Source organism: Dendropsophus ebraccatus, chromosome 10 (assembly GCF_027789765.1).
Source record: "Dendropsophus ebraccatus isolate aDenEbr1 chromosome 10, aDenEbr1.pat, whole genome shotgun sequence".
NCBI lineage: Eukaryota > Metazoa > Chordata > Amphibia > Anura > Hylidae > Dendropsophus > Dendropsophus ebraccatus.
The window spans coordinates 10,279,424-10,296,454 of NC_091463.1; the positions used below are offsets into that span (position 1 = coordinate 10,279,424).

At 45.0% G+C, this 17,031-nt stretch overlaps 2 protein-coding genes across 3 annotated transcripts; one reads left to right on the top strand and one right to left on the bottom strand.

Annotated features, from left to right (window-relative positions):
- The first annotated feature begins 6 nt into the window (after positions 1-6).
- FTSJ1 (FtsJ RNA 2'-O-methyltransferase 1) lies at positions 7-17,005 on the top strand. Of its 2 annotated transcripts, XM_069943157.1 has the most exons (12): positions 7-267; positions 1,052-1,182; positions 1,360-1,429; positions 1,508-1,607; positions 1,697-1,775; positions 1,876-1,928; positions 2,247-2,300; positions 2,383-2,485; positions 3,342-3,425; positions 12,026-12,054; positions 15,866-15,926; positions 16,657-17,005. In XM_069943157.1, the coding sequence occupies exons 2-12, from the start codon at positions 1,062-1,064 to the stop codon at positions 16,680-16,682; spliced, it is 780 nt and encodes a 259-aa protein (XP_069799258.1). In that variant the 5' UTR covers positions 7-267; positions 1,052-1,061; the 3' UTR covers positions 16,683-17,005. The 2 variants fall into 2 exon arrangements, with proteins under 2 accessions (XP_069799258.1, XP_069799257.1); XM_069943156.1 differs by lacking the exons at positions 12,026-12,054; positions 15,866-15,926; positions 16,657-17,005 and adding exons at positions 3,694-3,797; positions 3,873-4,199 and having other exon boundaries at positions 28-267.
- LOC138765954 (organic solute transporter subunit alpha-like) lies at positions 4,128-9,324 on the bottom strand. Its single transcript, XM_069943155.1, has 7 exons — positions 9,142-9,324; positions 8,760-8,911; positions 8,333-8,406; positions 7,747-7,902; positions 7,167-7,278; positions 6,163-6,415; positions 4,128-5,947 (listed from the first exon to the last, which is right to left on the bottom strand). Exons 1-7 carry the CDS (start codon positions 9,203-9,205, stop codon positions 5,487-5,489), a joined length of 1,272 nt encoding a protein of 423 aa, XP_069799256.1. The 5' UTR covers positions 9,206-9,324; the 3' UTR covers positions 4,128-5,486.
- Positions 17,006-17,031: the final 26 nt, after the last annotated feature.

Here is a 17,031-nt window from a genome sequence, read left to right on the forward strand (position 1 = left end):
CGCCGGCTGTCAGCATCATGTGACTCGCGTGACGTCAGGCTCCCACGCCGCCTCAAAGTTTTGATATAATTTGAAAGACCATCAAATAAAAAGAGGAACTTTCGCCTGTGTCAGTATAAATAAAGTTTGGCCAAAGTCTCAGGCCTTTTAATTCTAGAGCGTCGCTGCCGCAGAGAGCTGCCATTTTGTTGGAGACAAATCGCCGCAGATCTGTTCGCTCAGAAGCTCCTCCCACAGACGGCTCATACTCTCCGAGAGGCCCAGGAGGTGAGTGCATGCCGTACCGCACGGAGTGAACTGGACCCCAGCAGTCTTCCGCAGACCCTCTTAATGCCAGTGTATACTGAGGACTGGCTTAGTTAGTACATTGTAACAAGTGATCAGGATTAGCTCAGCCTGGGTCTCCTGGACAAGCTGCTATCTGTATGTGACTGGAGATCTATAGGGGCAGTTATATATAGGGGGGGCAGTTATATATAGGGGGGGGGGGGGCAGTTATATATAGGGGGCATTTATATATAGGGGGGGCAGTTATATATAGGGGGGGGCAGTTATATATAGGGGGGGAGGGCAGTTATATATAGGGGGCATTTATATATATAGGGGGGGCAGTTATATATAGGGGGGGCAGTTATATATAGGGGGGGCAGTTATATATAGGGGGCATTTATATATAGGGGGGGGCAGTTATATATAGGGGGCATTTATATATAGGGGGGGGGGCATTTATATATAGGGGGGGGCAGTTATATATAGGGGGCATTTATATATAGGGGGGGCAGTTATATATAGGGGGCATTTATATATAGGGGGGGCAGTTATATATAGGGGGCATTTATATATAGGGGGGGCAGTTATCAAAGGCTTTGCACCCATTATAGGGTAAATAATTGGATTTTTCACCCATTTTTGTTCCAAGGTCTATTTATGAATCAGTATTCAATGGGTGACTGGTTTTTAGACTTGTGAGGGGCCACCACCACTCCTGACATCACATGGACATGGTGGGGGTTGTAGTTGTAAGCCCTGCCTAGTGACTTGTGTCTCCTAGAAGGAACATCATGGGCCGCTCCTCAAAGGACAAGAGGGACATTTACTACCGCCTGGCCAAAGAAGAGGGCTGGAGAGCGCGCAGTGCCTTCAAGCTGCTGCAGCTGGATGAGGAGTATCAGCTTTTCCATGGTATGTGGGCGATCACCTGTGTGGTGGGTGACAACCTTTCTAGCACTTGTAGTGCCTGCCACCCAGCTTTTCCAGACAACTGAATGGCAGGGTGGTTGACAATGTGTGTGACATGGTATATAATGGCAGAATGACCTTGGTAATATAGGAGAGCTGACCGTTGTGTTCCTCTGGCAGGTGTACAGAGAGCGGTGGACCTGTGTGCGGCCCCGGGGAGCTGGAGCCAGGTGCTCAGCAGGAAGCTCAGGTGAATGGGCTTCTCCATCTCAGGGAGGACAAGGATCTGCAGGAGGACATCACTGAGTCTCCCCTTCTGTCTTCTCAGATCCAGCAACGAGACCTCCGAGGTGAAGATTGTGGCTGTGGATCTTCAGGCCATGGCTCCTTTGCCTGGAGTAATCCAGATTCAAGGAGATATCACCAAGGTAATTAGAAGAAGTCTTTATAGTCTGAAAGGAAAATTCTGTCCAAGGCTGGATGTAAATTGTCAGCTCCTTTGGTTCCCTGTTTTCAGGTTTCCACAGCACATGAGATCATCCGCCATTTTGAGGGGCAGCCAGCGGATCTTGTGGTGTGTGACGGGGCACCGGATGGTAATAAGAGATACAACTATCCTCTGTTCTGCTGCATATTGCATCCGGTCACCTGGTTAGGATGACGCCATCTAATGCCGCTTTTCTTTTTTCCACGTAGTTACCGGACTTCATGATATCGATGAATATATTCAGGCGCAGCTTCTGCTGGCAGTGAGTGCTGGACTGAAGGGGTTTACTCCATACATAGATGTGAATGGCAGGGCTAGGTGATACATGGCACAGTATTCTTGCAATAGGCCCTGACCTGACAGCCATGGTAATGAAGTGCACGGACACATCATAGATTCTCAGTAATAGCAGTGCCCTGGAAGCTGTGTGACAACTGATATGATCATATTAAAATGCCCTCAATAGCTGCTTGTTCACAGTCCTGACTGCCATCTCTGCCTAGTTATACAGAATAATGGGTGGCTTCTGCTTTCCAGTCTACTTCCAGTTGTAGTAATGTCCTCTCTGATTTCCTCACAGGCTTTAAACATCACAACACATGTACTGAGGCCAGGGGGCACATTTGTAGCCAAGGTGGGTAACCTGCCGTCTCTAATCCCACCCTGTAGCCAAGTCCTGAAGCCGAACACATTATTAGTTTAGTTGTGTTTTTTAGATTTTTCGCGGGAAGGACGTCACACTCCTGTATTCTCAGCTGAAGATCTTCTTCCGAGAAGTCACATGTGCCAAGCCTCGAAGCAGCCGCAATTCCAGCATAGGTAAGTAAATGTAGACCCATAGAAATTATAGGAGCTTATAACAAATCTTAAAATACCTCCACGGAGATCACCTCGAAATCTGCTATGTCTTCTCCACCATAATCTACCTGTATTAGACAGGTCAGTGCTGATGCAACATACCTAAGTCCATGCTTCCCAACCTGTGGCTATACCTCCCAGTGTGCCCTGACAACCAAACCATGCTGGGAGTTATAGTACTGCAGCAACTGGAGAACCTCAGGTTGTGGAACATTGCTCCTGTTTGTCTTAATGAAGAGGATATCTAACATAACTGTTCTCTTTCAGTGGAGACAGCAGTCAGGCCCTCCCTCTATTACATACATATCCCCTAATAGACTTACGAAGAGAAGTTGCTTGAAGCAGACAATATGGTTGCCTTTTATAAACATTTACTGTTATTTTACTGTTTACGTACACTAAAGTGAATGTACCTCCAGTACATCGCCTTTATGTTTTTTACATGAATAGACTAACGTGGGGGATGCTGGTGCCGTGGTCTATTACCTAGCACCAGCTGGGCATAAAGCAGTGGAGGCGGGCCTGCTGGCCCCACTGTAACGATCTCCCCTCTGGGACACCGCTCCATTGATTGTAATGGAGCTGCGTCACAGAAGAGAGGGCAGATCGTCACACTGCAGACAGGCCGGCCCACCTCCCATTGCTTCTTGCCCGGCCAGTGCTTGGTAATAGATGGGGAACAGGTGGCGGTATGAAAAAAAAACGAACAGAAAAAGGACCGCCCCACCAGCATCTCCACGCCAGCGCCGGTCTATTCATGCAAAAGCAATGTACCGGTGGTACTTTTGCTTTAATCATTTTCTTTTCTCCTTTACAGAAGCATTTGTTGTATGTCAGGGATACAGCCCACCTGAGGGATATATACCTAACATGTCAAATCCTCTGCTGGACCACTGCTATGGTGAGTGCTGGATACATGAGATTTATAGATCTGGAGGCTTGTCGTATATACTGTAGTTATCAGGTACAGGGTATGAGGAACCTATCTACGAAATTACATGATGGGGGTATCGGAAACAATGGGGTATTGTGGATGAAGGTTTGGTCTCCATGCAGGGCTTCATGATTTATGTCTTTATTTAGATCACTGAATGTGCCTGTGTAAAATCCACAGGAATTTACTGTAAAGTATATAGATATTATATGGTAGTTTTCTCTTATTCCATGAGATGTGGACTTCAACCAGTTGGAGGGTCCTAACCGTGTGATCGTCCCATTCCTGGCCTGTGGAGACCTGAGTGCATATGACTCAGACAAGACGTACCCCCTACAGGTAACTGTATAAGCCTTGTGAGATCTCAGTACATATGTACCTGAGGACTAAATCCTCCTTGTCCTTTCTATGCAGTTGGATACCAGAAAAGAATACAGTTATGTTCCCCCAAACCAGCCCCCTATCCGTCCGCCTTATCAGGAGGCCTGCTTTTTAAAGAAGAACAATCTTCTCGCCAAAGAGAGGCCCCCGTCCCCAGAGACCGCTCCTCCTTCCACCATATCCAGTGAGGATGGGGCCTCGGCTGTCTGTGAGGGGGCCGCCATCCAGCACTTGTCCATTTCCTCCTGATGAATTTATGAAGGGTTAAAGATTGAACATTTTAAGAAGTTTTTGTTTTTTAATGAAAAATGTTTTATTTATTACAGTTTTTATAACAAAAAATAAACAATGTTTTATCAATCCCTTTAATTGGAGTGTGTAGGGGGAGGAGGAGTGTAGGGTGCAGGGATGCTTCATTTTGGAGGAGATTTTGATTTGGCTAATAATACTCCAATGTGATTCAAGGCTCTTTTATGGGAGGACATTGCCATGCAGGGCAGCCACCTATAGGCTCTTTAATAGGGGCACATTACCATGCAGGGCAGCCACCTATAGGCTCTTTAATAGGGGCACATTACCATGCAGGGCAGACATCTGTAGGCTTCTTTATAGGGTGGCATTGCCATGCAGGGCAGAGATCTATTGGCTCTTTTATGAGGGGACATTGCCATGCAGGGTACTGATCTATAGGCTCTTTTACAGGGGGCATTGCTAGCAGGGCAGCCATCTGTAGGCTTATTTATGAAGGGTCATTGCCATGCAGCGATCTATAGGCTCTTTTATAGGGGACATTGCCATGCAGGGCAGCGATCTATAGGCTCTTTTATAGGGGACATTGCCATGCAGGGCAGCGATCTATAGGCTCTTTTATGGGAGGACATTGCCATGCAGCGATCTATAGGCTCTTTTATAGGGGACAGTGCCATGCAGGGCAGCGATCTATAGGCTTTTTTTATAGGGGACATTGCCATGCAGGGCAGCGATCTACAGGTGGCACTAGAGAACCAGTGTTCTTCTTTCTGGAGGAGAAATAATCTACATACCTCTCTTCCCTAGAAGTATTGCCCACCCTGTAAGCTGGTGGTCTCCACAAGAAGCAGCACTACCCACCAACAGATACAAATAGAATGAATAGGCAGTGAACTGGGTAGAATTATCTCAGGCCATGAATGAGAAAAAAAAGTGTATGAGAAACATTGAAACCTGTGGCCAACAAGTAACTTGTCTCTTAGGGCCCTATTCCACGGGACGATTATCGTTCAGATTATTGTTAAATCGTTCAAATAAACGATAATCATTCGTTTCAATAGCAGTTAACAATTAACGACCGAACGAGAAATTGTTGATTGTTTAATAAGACCTGGAACTATTTTTATCGTTGCTCGTTCGCAAATCGTTTGCATTGAATAAGCTGTCGTTCGCAGTAGTGACGAACGCAATAGCGACGACAAGACGACCGCAAGAACGATCATATGTAACGATTATCGTTCCATGTAAATGGATGAACGATTTCAGGTCTTTCGTAATAGCGGTCGTTTGGATCGTTATTGTTAACGATTATGCGAACGATAATCGTCCCCTGGAAAAGGGCCCTTAGGCTGAAGTCTCAGCGATCCATGTCGCCCTCAGTCCAGTGCAATTGATTTTTCATACGACTGTTGCATCATTTATACCAATATAATTGATCTGTGCTTGTACTTGTAGTCCTCCCTTGGCTGACGCTGGTGGAGTGGCTACTTCGTAGGCTTCTTTAGGAGTCAGTGCCATGTTTCCCATCTCTATACTTGTGCCCCGTGACTGAGGTTTGGCCATACTGTGTCTGGGGAGAACTATGCTGCCGTCTGGCAGGAAATCATACTTGTCCAGTGGTGTATGTTCAATGTGGCAGAGAGTCTCATCTCCCTCACTCATGTAACCGCCATTGATGCCCGTCCCATCCTCCTCGGAGAGGCTGCATATGTCCGGCAGCGGGGTCTGACACGACTTGTTGTGCATCTCCTCCTGGGTCAGGGGGTCATTCTCTATACATGGCTCCACCCTCCGGAAACAATAGCGGGCAAAGAGACTGATGAAAAACATCTCCATGGTGACAGAGTAATTGTAGATGGCTGTGGAGGGTGAAGAAACATAGGGTTAACTAATACCGTCAACGATAGACAGATCTCTGGTGTGTGGCACGTAGAGACATCACCTAAATCCCATCATCTACCTCAGCGTTCCCCTATTTGAGGCTCCCCAGCTATTCTATAACTACAACTCCCATTATGCATGTCAGGCCATGATGGGAGTTGCAGTGATTCGACCTCTACAGTATGGCACTTACTCTGCGAGCGCGTCTCTACAGTGAAGGGGGGGACACAAGGAATGGCTCCCAGGGCGGCCATGGTTTCTAGGATCCCGTTCTGCACTCCACACAAGATCAGAACCAGAGTGATGCAGATGAACTTGGATCTCGGTTTGTGACCTTCCAAAGATTTCTTTGTAACTTTGTAGAATAGCAGATAGCCGTAGAAAGAGAGGAAGGTGGACAGGCTGGTGATGATGTTGATGTAGGAGTTGGGGTTGGTGTAGCCCACCTGGAAGTCAGAAGAGAAGCCTGAAGACAACCTGGAGGCCATTGATATCTGGAATTACAGCCATCTCCTGCAGATCTTATTATAAACACCAGGGATTGGACTAATCAGAACATGGATTTTCTTCCAGACTTTACATTGAAAAGTGATTAAAACTGTTCCCAACAGACCACAGATCCATTATGTGTTGTCATCTGTGGCCACCAGCAGGTACAGACCATGAGGTCCACCGAAATCTAGGAGCCCAGAGTGCAAATCAGAACCAGATGATATTCCAATATAGAAACAGCGAGCCGGCACTAATAACCATGCATGGTAGCCTATGTCGGCCGGTAATGCAGCGGGTATAATACGGGGTGCTCTCCCAGGAAAATGCAGTCTATGCAAAAATAGAAAATTCCATATGAAAAAGTGTATAAGGAGGCACTCACCGTTAAACTCTTTATTTATTCGACTACATTAAAGCCATTCAGAGTGTGTAGCAGCCGGCGGGGACACCACTCAGTAGCTGACAGTGTAACAGCCGTTTCCTGTGCGCATGCGCTTCAGTCTGAGGAATCTACAGTCATTTGCATTGGTCAATAGAATACAATGGGTCCTAAACGGTCTGCAAAGTATATGGGCTGTTTTTTTACAGATGTGTGCCAGGGGATTTACCAACCCATCAGATACTGCGTAATTGTTGTCAGTCACCATGTGGCCACTAGAGGCGCTATGATAATGGAGTAAAAGCCTGCCATGTATTTATACTCACATCCCCATAGTCATACTTCTCATCTGTCCACAGAATGAGGCCCATGAAAAACAGAAGGGTCCGCACGACTGACAGCTGGTACACGGAAATATTTATCCACCGCAGATTACTCCTGAAACAGAAAATGAAAGCCGAGATTGTTCTTGAGAAAACCTGTCCTAACATCCCCCGCACTTCTCTGAGGAATTCTCGAGGAATTAAAGCAGAAAGTTTTCTGCTTGAAATTTCTTGCCTATTCAGCTCTGGCAGAATAGTAGCGGAATTCAAGCTGAACTCAAGCAGATTTTCAAGCAGAATTAAAGCCCCATTGACTTCTATAGGATTCCTCTAGCTGAATCCGCCCAAAGAATTGACATGTCCATTCTTCAGGCGGAAAGCGGATCCACGGCGGAATTTTCAGCATGGAAATTCCGCTGTGTGAACAAATAAGCGGAAAGCCCATTAAAGCCAATGTACATTCGCAATGTTCATTCTTTACGAGCGGAATTCCGCGCGCATTTTGGAGTGGAATCCGCCTGAAAATCTGTGAGAATTCCTCGGTGTGAACCCACCCTCACTATTATCAATGTAATGTACCCACCTGCTCACAACAATGTTGGGGAAACAGCAGCAACAGCAGCATGGTGGCGGGTTGGGGGGCACAGTCTGACCCCCCAGTACTTCTAACATTCTTGCTTTACCACCACAGAAATCTGTTATCAGGTCCATGAACTTCCAAAGTGTTATGGAGTGATATCTGGAAACAAACAAGGTAATAAAGATGCCATATGGAGGTTAGGGTCATGTTGGCAGTAAAAGTTAGACTGGCAGCATAGGGTCACACTTTTAGGACTTCTCTATGGGAGACCACCATCATGGGTTTAAAATGTGATCACGGTTTGTGAATGGGATTTTTAACATTTTCATTAAGAAACAAATCTGCATATTAAATAAACCACTAGGGGCGCTGTTCTTATGACATTGTCCTCGATTGGGTAGTGGAATTTCAGTTTGTCCATCCTTTGGTTCCCACATAGATAAACCGGAGTCCGGAAGGGATAAAGGTGTCTGGCAGCGGCTTTTTTTTTTTAAATGACGACCGCTCAGAAAGGCAGCATTTCCCATTTTCCTGCTGTGGGAACATAGCCAGATGTGTTTGTTGAGGGATCAGATTCTTTAGAACTTACATGGAAGCCACAAAATTACAGATGGCGGAGGAGCGGGGGAGGTACATTCCTATAATGGAGGCGATGCAGTATACCTGACGAAGGAGAAAAGGAAGAAACGTTCAGCTATAAGCTTCCAACTCTTCGAATAATATGTCAGCATCACCGCTCCATCACTCCTTATCATGTCCCATCACCCTCATGCCCCCTCAATACCCTTCCTTAACCCTCATTATGTCCTATCACCTCTCTTTAGCCCTTATCATGCCCTATTACCTATCATCCCTCAATACTCTTCATCAACCCTCATCAAGTCTCATAACCCCTTTTTACCTCATTACCCCCTATCACCCCTCACCACCACCCCTCACCCCTCATCTGGCCAGTGCACTGAAACATGTACAGGGCAGCTTTATCTGTAATAATCATCGGCCATGATGGTTCTCACCGGATATACTCCCAGAATCCATAGGTACAGACAGGTTCTCCGCGTGCTCCGGATATTTCGCAGGAAGAATCCCATCTCCTCCAGGAATAAAGCCAGCTGAACGAAGCCGATCAGCACCGGGATGAGGAATATCCACAGGTCCTTCTTGATCACTATAACACAAATGGGCAACTAGTCCAGGTGGGCACATCGCTGCTCCCCCTGAGTGGCATCTGGGGGGGGCATGTCAGCTGACACACTACAGATATAGAAACAGATCTGAACTATCAGATCCTTGGGCAGAATAATACAAGTTATGGGCGGAATAATAAGAGGTCGTCCTACTGGATTCCTGGCTATAGGTCTCAGTGACTTATAAGCTTATGAATAAGATCCACATTACCTTGAAAAAACTCGGTGGATAAGGGGAAATTCCCCCCCTCCAGTGAACAGTTGGACCCCTTCATGGTGGCGAGCTCCCGTCTTTCCTTTTATTCTTCTCAGCCATCCATGTTTTCTGGGCGGCCTCTCCCCACTTCCTCAGACGGCCTCCTTCTCTTTCCTGGATCCTGAGGATGCTCCCAACCGCGTGTATTAATCATTGATGGAGTCCTGTGGGCGTCCAGGTAACTGACTGAAGTCCACAATTGACATCTACCTGTCGTAGGTATGATACACACCCATTTTCCATTAATGATCATTAGGGTGATTTTATACAGACAGATTATCTGACAGATTTTTGAAGCCAAACCCAGGAATGGATTTCAAAAGAGGAGAAATCAGTCTTTCCTATATGACCTGTGTTAGGGTGGGTTCACACTACGGAATTCTCACGGATAAACTCTGCGGAATTCCGTCGACATGTCACTTTCGGCGGATAGCGGAATACGCCGGCCCACAGAATGGTGTCTATGGAGCCGCCGAAAAGGCACACGGACAGCCGACGGAATTCCGCAGAGTTTATTCCGTAGTGTTAACCCACCCCTACAGTCTGTTCCTGGCTTTGGCTTCAGAAATCTTTCAGATAATCTGTGTGTGTAAAGGCACCCTTAGATTGCTTCATTATAAGACATTAATATAACAGGACTCTAATTTAGGGCCCCGTTCACATGGTAAAAATCTGCACTGATGTGTACACAGACTCCACTTCGGTTCTGCATCCAAATCTACATATCTTCCTTTCTCAGCATTTAAAAAATAGAACCTGAATTTTTTCTGGGTTTCCTATTAATATGAAGAGTATCTGTCAGCCAAATAACCTATATCTCCAGATACTCCTATACACATAGCTGTTCTTGTGTTCTCAATGGGGGGGGGGGGGGGGTAAGCTGCTGCCAGACATGGTCATGACTTATCTCTCTGAGGACAAAGCATTGGGCAGCTGAAATCCAACATGCTGCCTCTTCTCTCCCCCAACATCATATAACAGAGGAGAGCAGGGAGACCCTGATTCACATCCGACCACTGGGCAATCCCACTGAGGTCAGCGCATTCAGATGTATGGGAACCCTAACTCACAAAACCCATTGACATATTTTTAGAGCTCCTGTGACAGCTAATGATCCATCTACCAAAAATTGCAATTAATTGCTGTTAGCGAATTACCAATGATCTCGTCCGAGGCCCCTGGGTAGATTAACCCACCCAAAATAAAAAGCTAATGTTCTGCTGCCCCTTATAAAGTTCCTGCCCCTGTGTGCCGGACTATGAGAATTATGGATAATTGGAAGCTGTTCCTTTATTTATGTAGCACCAACTTATTCCACATTGCTGTATATAGTTTGTCATTACTCGGCCTTTGACCCCATTAGACCTCACAGTCTAAAGCAACCTATCTGTACATTCTGTAGGAAACCCACTCAAATATGGGGAGAACATAAAAAGCCAGGACCCCGGCAGGGCAGCGGTGCTAACCATAAACCCTGTGCTGCCCTAGAATATATTAGGATCTGCGAGTCAATAAATAACCCTGTGACACCCTCAGTGACTCCTGGAACGGCCTGACCCCATCTATTACCGCCATAACTTTTTATGACTGCGTTGTTATTGCTGCATAGTATAGTAAGGTGTGTTTTATGTTTATTAGTATCTGTAGACCTGGGGCTTACACCAACAACCATCCACATCACTGTCCACATCCTTCCTGGCTGTTGTATTAGCAGTTATATCTGGTGAAAATCCACACAATGTCCCTATGATAACACTGAAGCACACAATGGGATGTTTTTTTTTTAAATATATATATATTGTATTTGTGTGTTTCGCATAACAGCTAAAAAAACCCAAAACCTTTCTCACAAAGCTCGAGAGGATGCAACACATAACGAACAATAATAATAATAATCATCAGGTGTGACAAGTTCCATCCGACCATGCAGGGGTTAAGGGAGGGGGTGACGGGCCGGTGCAGGGATGGCTCCTCTCTGTGCCTGGGTCAGCACATCTCTCCCTGAATACACAGAATCTCTGCCCAGTTCTGGAATCTGCCCCCTCTCTCGGGCACTGTGGGGGCATTCAGGGAATAAATGTGGGTGGTGCCAGGATGTGTGTGTTCAGTACACAGAGACCCTCACACTCAATCATACAAACCCGGCCACTGGGGCAAGATGCCAGAGGGAAAAGGTAAGTTATGCTGGGCGAGCGGGTACTGACAACCTCAGATCTGTAGCCAAACACACCAACCTAATGGGAAGTCCAGAATATCATAGCTGGGGGACCCCCAGGCAGCTATATCCAAGGAGGGGGCCCCTACAGAGTTTCAGCAATCCTCAGGACCCCCTTCACCTAACACCTATAATAACCCCTCTAATGCTACAGCAAATGTAGGGGACCCCATCACCCAGGGCAGTGTCACAAAGGGTACAACAAAATGAGGGGGCCGCATCTCTACAGCACATCACTATGGGCAAGTAGACCTGAAATTTGAGGGAAAGATGGCAGCATTATGCCCATGGCCCCTCATACACATTAACATTGTCAGTAAACCCATCCCTAGTCTCCTATTGTTTTCTAAGCTCTATGTGCGTCTGGGAAACCAATACGGTTATTATCAAAGCTCCCACAAGGGTTGTCACCCAGCTTTCCCAGATGCCTGCATTTATAATGAAGTATATAGGAAGTGCAGCGTAACCAGAAGTCAGATTAGGCTTTCAGCAACCATATTGGTTGTAGCAGAGGAGGATGACTCAGGGATGGCTATTTAGCGGGATTTGGGTGTATACAGTGCTATCAGTGTATACCGATAGGTTCCTGGAACTTGGTTTAATCCGTTCTGCTTTCACTCACAGGTGACAAGTCCGACAGAACTCTTTACAAGGTAAGAGGCCATACTTCCTGTGACAAGCGGCAAAAGTCTAAAGATGGCTTACACGGCGTTAGGAGGCATAATTCACTCTGCTGCACATACACCAGTATCTTAATACCGCCATGGAAGGCTGAGGTCACACACAGCACCTGGTCACTATCACTATAGGAATGCAACTAAATCTATAATAGAAAGATACCCACTTTTTTTTTTTTTTTTACCATGTGTGAACTCGGCCTAAACCTCACTGATAAAGATGGAAATTAATAGGAAGTGAGGGACAGGGACATCATAAATATATCCAATGCTTATATCCAATTGAGACTGATGGTGTCAACAAGGGTCTGTTCTGGGTCCTATTCTTTTTATTATGCTTGTAAATGACATAGGAGAAGGTTTGGTAGGTAAGGATAGTGACATAGGAGAAGGTTTGGTAGGTAAGGATAGTGACATAGGAGAAGGTTTGGTAGGTAAGGATAGTGACATAGGAGAAGGTTTGGTAGGTAAGGATAGTGACATAGGAGAAGGTTTGGTAGGTAAGGATAGTGACATAGGAGAAGGTTTGGTAGGTAAGGATAGTGATATAGGAGAAGGTTTGGTAGGTAAGGATAGTGACATAGGAGGATTGGTAGGTAAGGATAGTGACAGAGGAGAAGGTTTGGTAGGTAAGGTTTGTCTCTAATGTGCAATAGGGTTGATATTCCTGGAGGTGTCAGTAATATGGACAATCTAGCATTACTAGATATGTGGTCCAAACAATGGAAACTGCAACTCAGTGCTTCCAAATGTATAATTGGGGAGGTGGAATCCTCTGAGTATCATATCGGCAGGGGTTAGGGGTAATGATTACTGACAGCCTCGAAATGGGTCACCAGTGCAGCCAGGCGGTAGGTAAAGCTAATGGTATGCTGGGCTGCATATATATACAGTATATATAATATAATGGTATGCTGAGCTGTACATAGAACGGTGTGCTGAGCTGCATATATAATGGTATGCTGGGCTGTATATATATATATATATATATATATATATATATAAAATAATATGCTGGATTGTATATATTTTGAATGGTATGCTGGGCTGTTTATAGAATGGTATGCTGGACTGTATATATATAATGGTATGCAGGGCTGTATATATAATGGTATGCTGGACTGTATATATATAATGGTATGCTGGGCTGTATATATAATGGTATGCTGAGCTGTATATATATATATATATATATATATATAATGGTATGCGGAGCTGTATATATAATGGTATGCTGGACTGTATATATATATATATATATATATATATATAAATAATGGTATGCTGAGCTGTATATATAATGGTATGCTGGACTATATATATATATATATATATATATATATATATAAATATTGGTATGCTGAGCTGTATATATAATGGTATCCTGGGCTGTATATATATAATCATATGCTGGGCTGTATAGCTAGAGGTATAACTAGTAGGAAAAGGGAGACTGTAAACCCGCTGTATAGAGATCTAGTAACATCACATCTGGAATACTGTGTCCAGTTCCAGAGATCTCGTCTACAGAAAGATACTGATAAAAATGGAACAGGACCAAAGACGGCTACAAAAATGGTGGAGGGTGTGAGGCAATAAACATATGAGATAACACTAAAGGATCTAAATCTGGATAGTCTGGAGGAAAGAAGGGAAAGGGGGGACATGATGGAAACCTTTATATATGTTACAGGGGGAAGAAGGGAAAGGGGGAACATAATGGAAACCTTTATATATGTTACAGGGGGAAGAAGGGAAAGGGGGGACATGATGGAAACCTTTATATATGTTACAGGGGGAAGAAGGGAAAGGGGGAACATAATGGAAACCTTTATATATGTTACAGGGGGAAGAAGGGAAAGGGGGGACATGATGGAAACCTTTATATATGTTACAGGAGGGAAGAAAGGAAAGGGGGGACATGATAGAATCCTTTATATATGTTACAGGGGGAAGAAGGGAAAGGGGGGACATGATGGAAACTTTTATATATGTTACAGGGGGAAGAAGGGAAAGGGGGGACATGATGGAAACCTATATATATGTTACAGGGGGAAGAAGGGAAAGGGGGGACATGATGGAAACCTTTATATATGTTACAGGGGGAAGAAGGGGAAGAAGGGAAAGGGGGGACATGATGGAAACCTATATATATGTTACAGGGGGAAGAAGGGAAAGGGGGGACATGATGAAAACCTTTATATATGTTACAGGGGGAAGAAGGGGAAGAAGGGAAAGGGGGGACATGATGGAAACCTATATATATGTTACAGAGGGAAGAAGGGAAAGGGGGGACATGATGGAAACCTATATATATGTTACAGGGGGAAGAAGGGAAAGGGGGGGACATGATAGAATCCTTTATATATGTTACAGGGGGAAGAAGGGAAAGGGGGGACATGATGGAAATCTTTATATATGTTACAGGGGGAAGAAGGCAAAGGGAGGACATGATGGAAACCTATATATATGTTACAGGGGGAAGAAGGGAAAGGGAGGACATGATGGAAACCTTTATATATGTTACAAGGGAAGAAGGGAAAGGGAGGACAGGATGGAAACCTTTATATATGTTACAAGGGAAGAAGGGAAAGGGAGGACATGATGGAAACCTTTATCTATGTTACAGGAGGAAGAAGGGAAAGGGGGGACATGATGGGAACCTTTATATATGTTACAAGGGAAGAAGGGAAAGGGGGGACATGATGGAAACCTTTATATATGTAACAGGGGGAAGAAGGGAAAGGGGGGACATGATGGAAACCTTTATATATGTAACAGGGGGAAGAAGGGAAAGGGGGGACATGATGGGAAGCTTTATATATGTAACAGGGGGAAGAAGGGAAAGGGGGGACATCATGGAAACCTTTATATATGTAACAGGGGGAAGAAGGGAAAGGGGGGACATGATGGAAACCTATATATATATATATATATATGTTACAGGGGGGAAGAAGGGAAAGGAAGGACATGATGGAAACTTTTATATATGTTACAAGGGAAGAAGGGAAAGGGGGGACATGATGGAAACCTTTATATATGTTACAAGGGAAGAAGGGAAAGGGAGGACATGATGGAAACCTTTATATATGTTACAGGGGGAAGAAGGGAAAGGGGGGACATGAAGGAAACCTATATATATGTTACAGGGGGAAGAAGGGAAAGGGGGGACATGATAGAATCTTTTATATATGTTACAGGGGGAAGAAGGGAAAGGGGGGACATGATAGAAACCTTTATATATGTTACAAGGGGAAGAAGGGAAAGGGAGGACATGATGGGAACCTTTATATATGTTACAGGAGGAAGAAGGGAAAGGGGGGACATGATAGAAACCTTTATATATGTTACAAGGGGAAGAAGGGAAAGGGAGGACATGATGGGAACCTTTATATATGTTACAGGATAGAATAAGGTTCTGGAGGGAAGTGTTTTTAAGAAACAGAACACAAGAACAAGTTTTTGAGGATATTGGGAGGAAATCAGAAACTGCATAAAACTATAACTGTTACTTCTAAAGGAGTTATCCAGGCTTACAAAAGTATGGCCATCATTGTCCTTGGTTTGACTTTTCCAGCTTAGTTCTTAAGAAGTAACCAGATCTGAATTGTAATACCACACACAACCAGGTGTGGCGCTGTTTTTACAAGAAAGTAGCTGTGTTTTTTCTAATCCTGGATATTCCCTATATAATTAGTGTAATAATGGGGGCTTGTGCATTCACCCAGATGGGACTGTTCTCCCTAAATCTACTCCATGACCTTCTCCGTCTTCATTCTTTCCTCAGAATCTCCCAGAACACAAGCACCGGGTGCAGGAGAAGAAAACACATGTTAAGAAGCAAAGAGGTAACAAAGTAAAAAGATTTAACAAATAGTAAATGTGTCAAACCCCTTGAATTGTCATCATTATCCAGGAGGGGGAGATGGGGGGCGCTATAGTCAACCCTACAAATGCCTGATGTATATGTCCAAGTGAAGTCCCACTGATACAAGGTTCAGAAACATAAGGGGGGACGCCCCTCAATACTACCCCCCCCCCCTATTCTGAGCCTGGTATCTCCCTGTGTTCTCTTTATAATAAAGCCAGGATAGAAGAGCTCGGTGGTGATGGTGGTGGGGTCAATACTTTTCATTACAGAACCTCCCATTGACTACATTAGGATTTGTTTACATTCATTCCCATTTTCCTTAAAGGAGACTGACCATAAAAAAAAACCATAATAAATCTTCACTGCACATTACCTATGTGTATTAGAGGCCTGAAGTTTGAGGCTGCACTACTGAGACTCTAATGTCTTGTCATGGAGGTCCTCTGTGGATCCGATCACCATCTACATCAATATCTACATAAGATCCGGTCAATCAGTGGTTGTTATGTGAATATTGAAGCGGCTCTTCCTGTTGCTTTAGTTCAGTCTCCTTAATAACAGGATTGTATGAAGGCAGAATGATAATGTGTGTCTCCCCTCCTCCTCCTCCTCACTTTGTATGTCTTTCATTGTGATACTGCTTGCTGTTGTTTGTTCACATTTCAGCCATCTTGGACCCTCATGCTGCCCCCTCTTCTTCCCTCCAGGACAGCCGCCGAGAGCGAAGCAGTAACTTCCAGGCCTTTGTGCGGATGGCCCTGGAGACGCTGCTGGGTTCATGTCGTAGAAAGCGTGGGGTCCGCCACACATCCACAGAGCACGTGCAGCCCACAAAAACCTTGATGTCCTGGCACCGACACAGTCTTCCAGTCAGACCCTTTCTACTGGTGCGAGCTGACCGAGGGGTCCGAGTATGATGACAGGTGTGTGCGTAACTTCCACCCTGTGTGAATAGGTATCACTGAGCCTATGACCCCTCCTGAACGGATGCCTAGAGGAGGCCACAGATGTGGCCCGGAGTTTTCCTGTCCATTTATGATGTTACATGGCTTCTGGAATAAAGAACTACTTAATGAAATGTT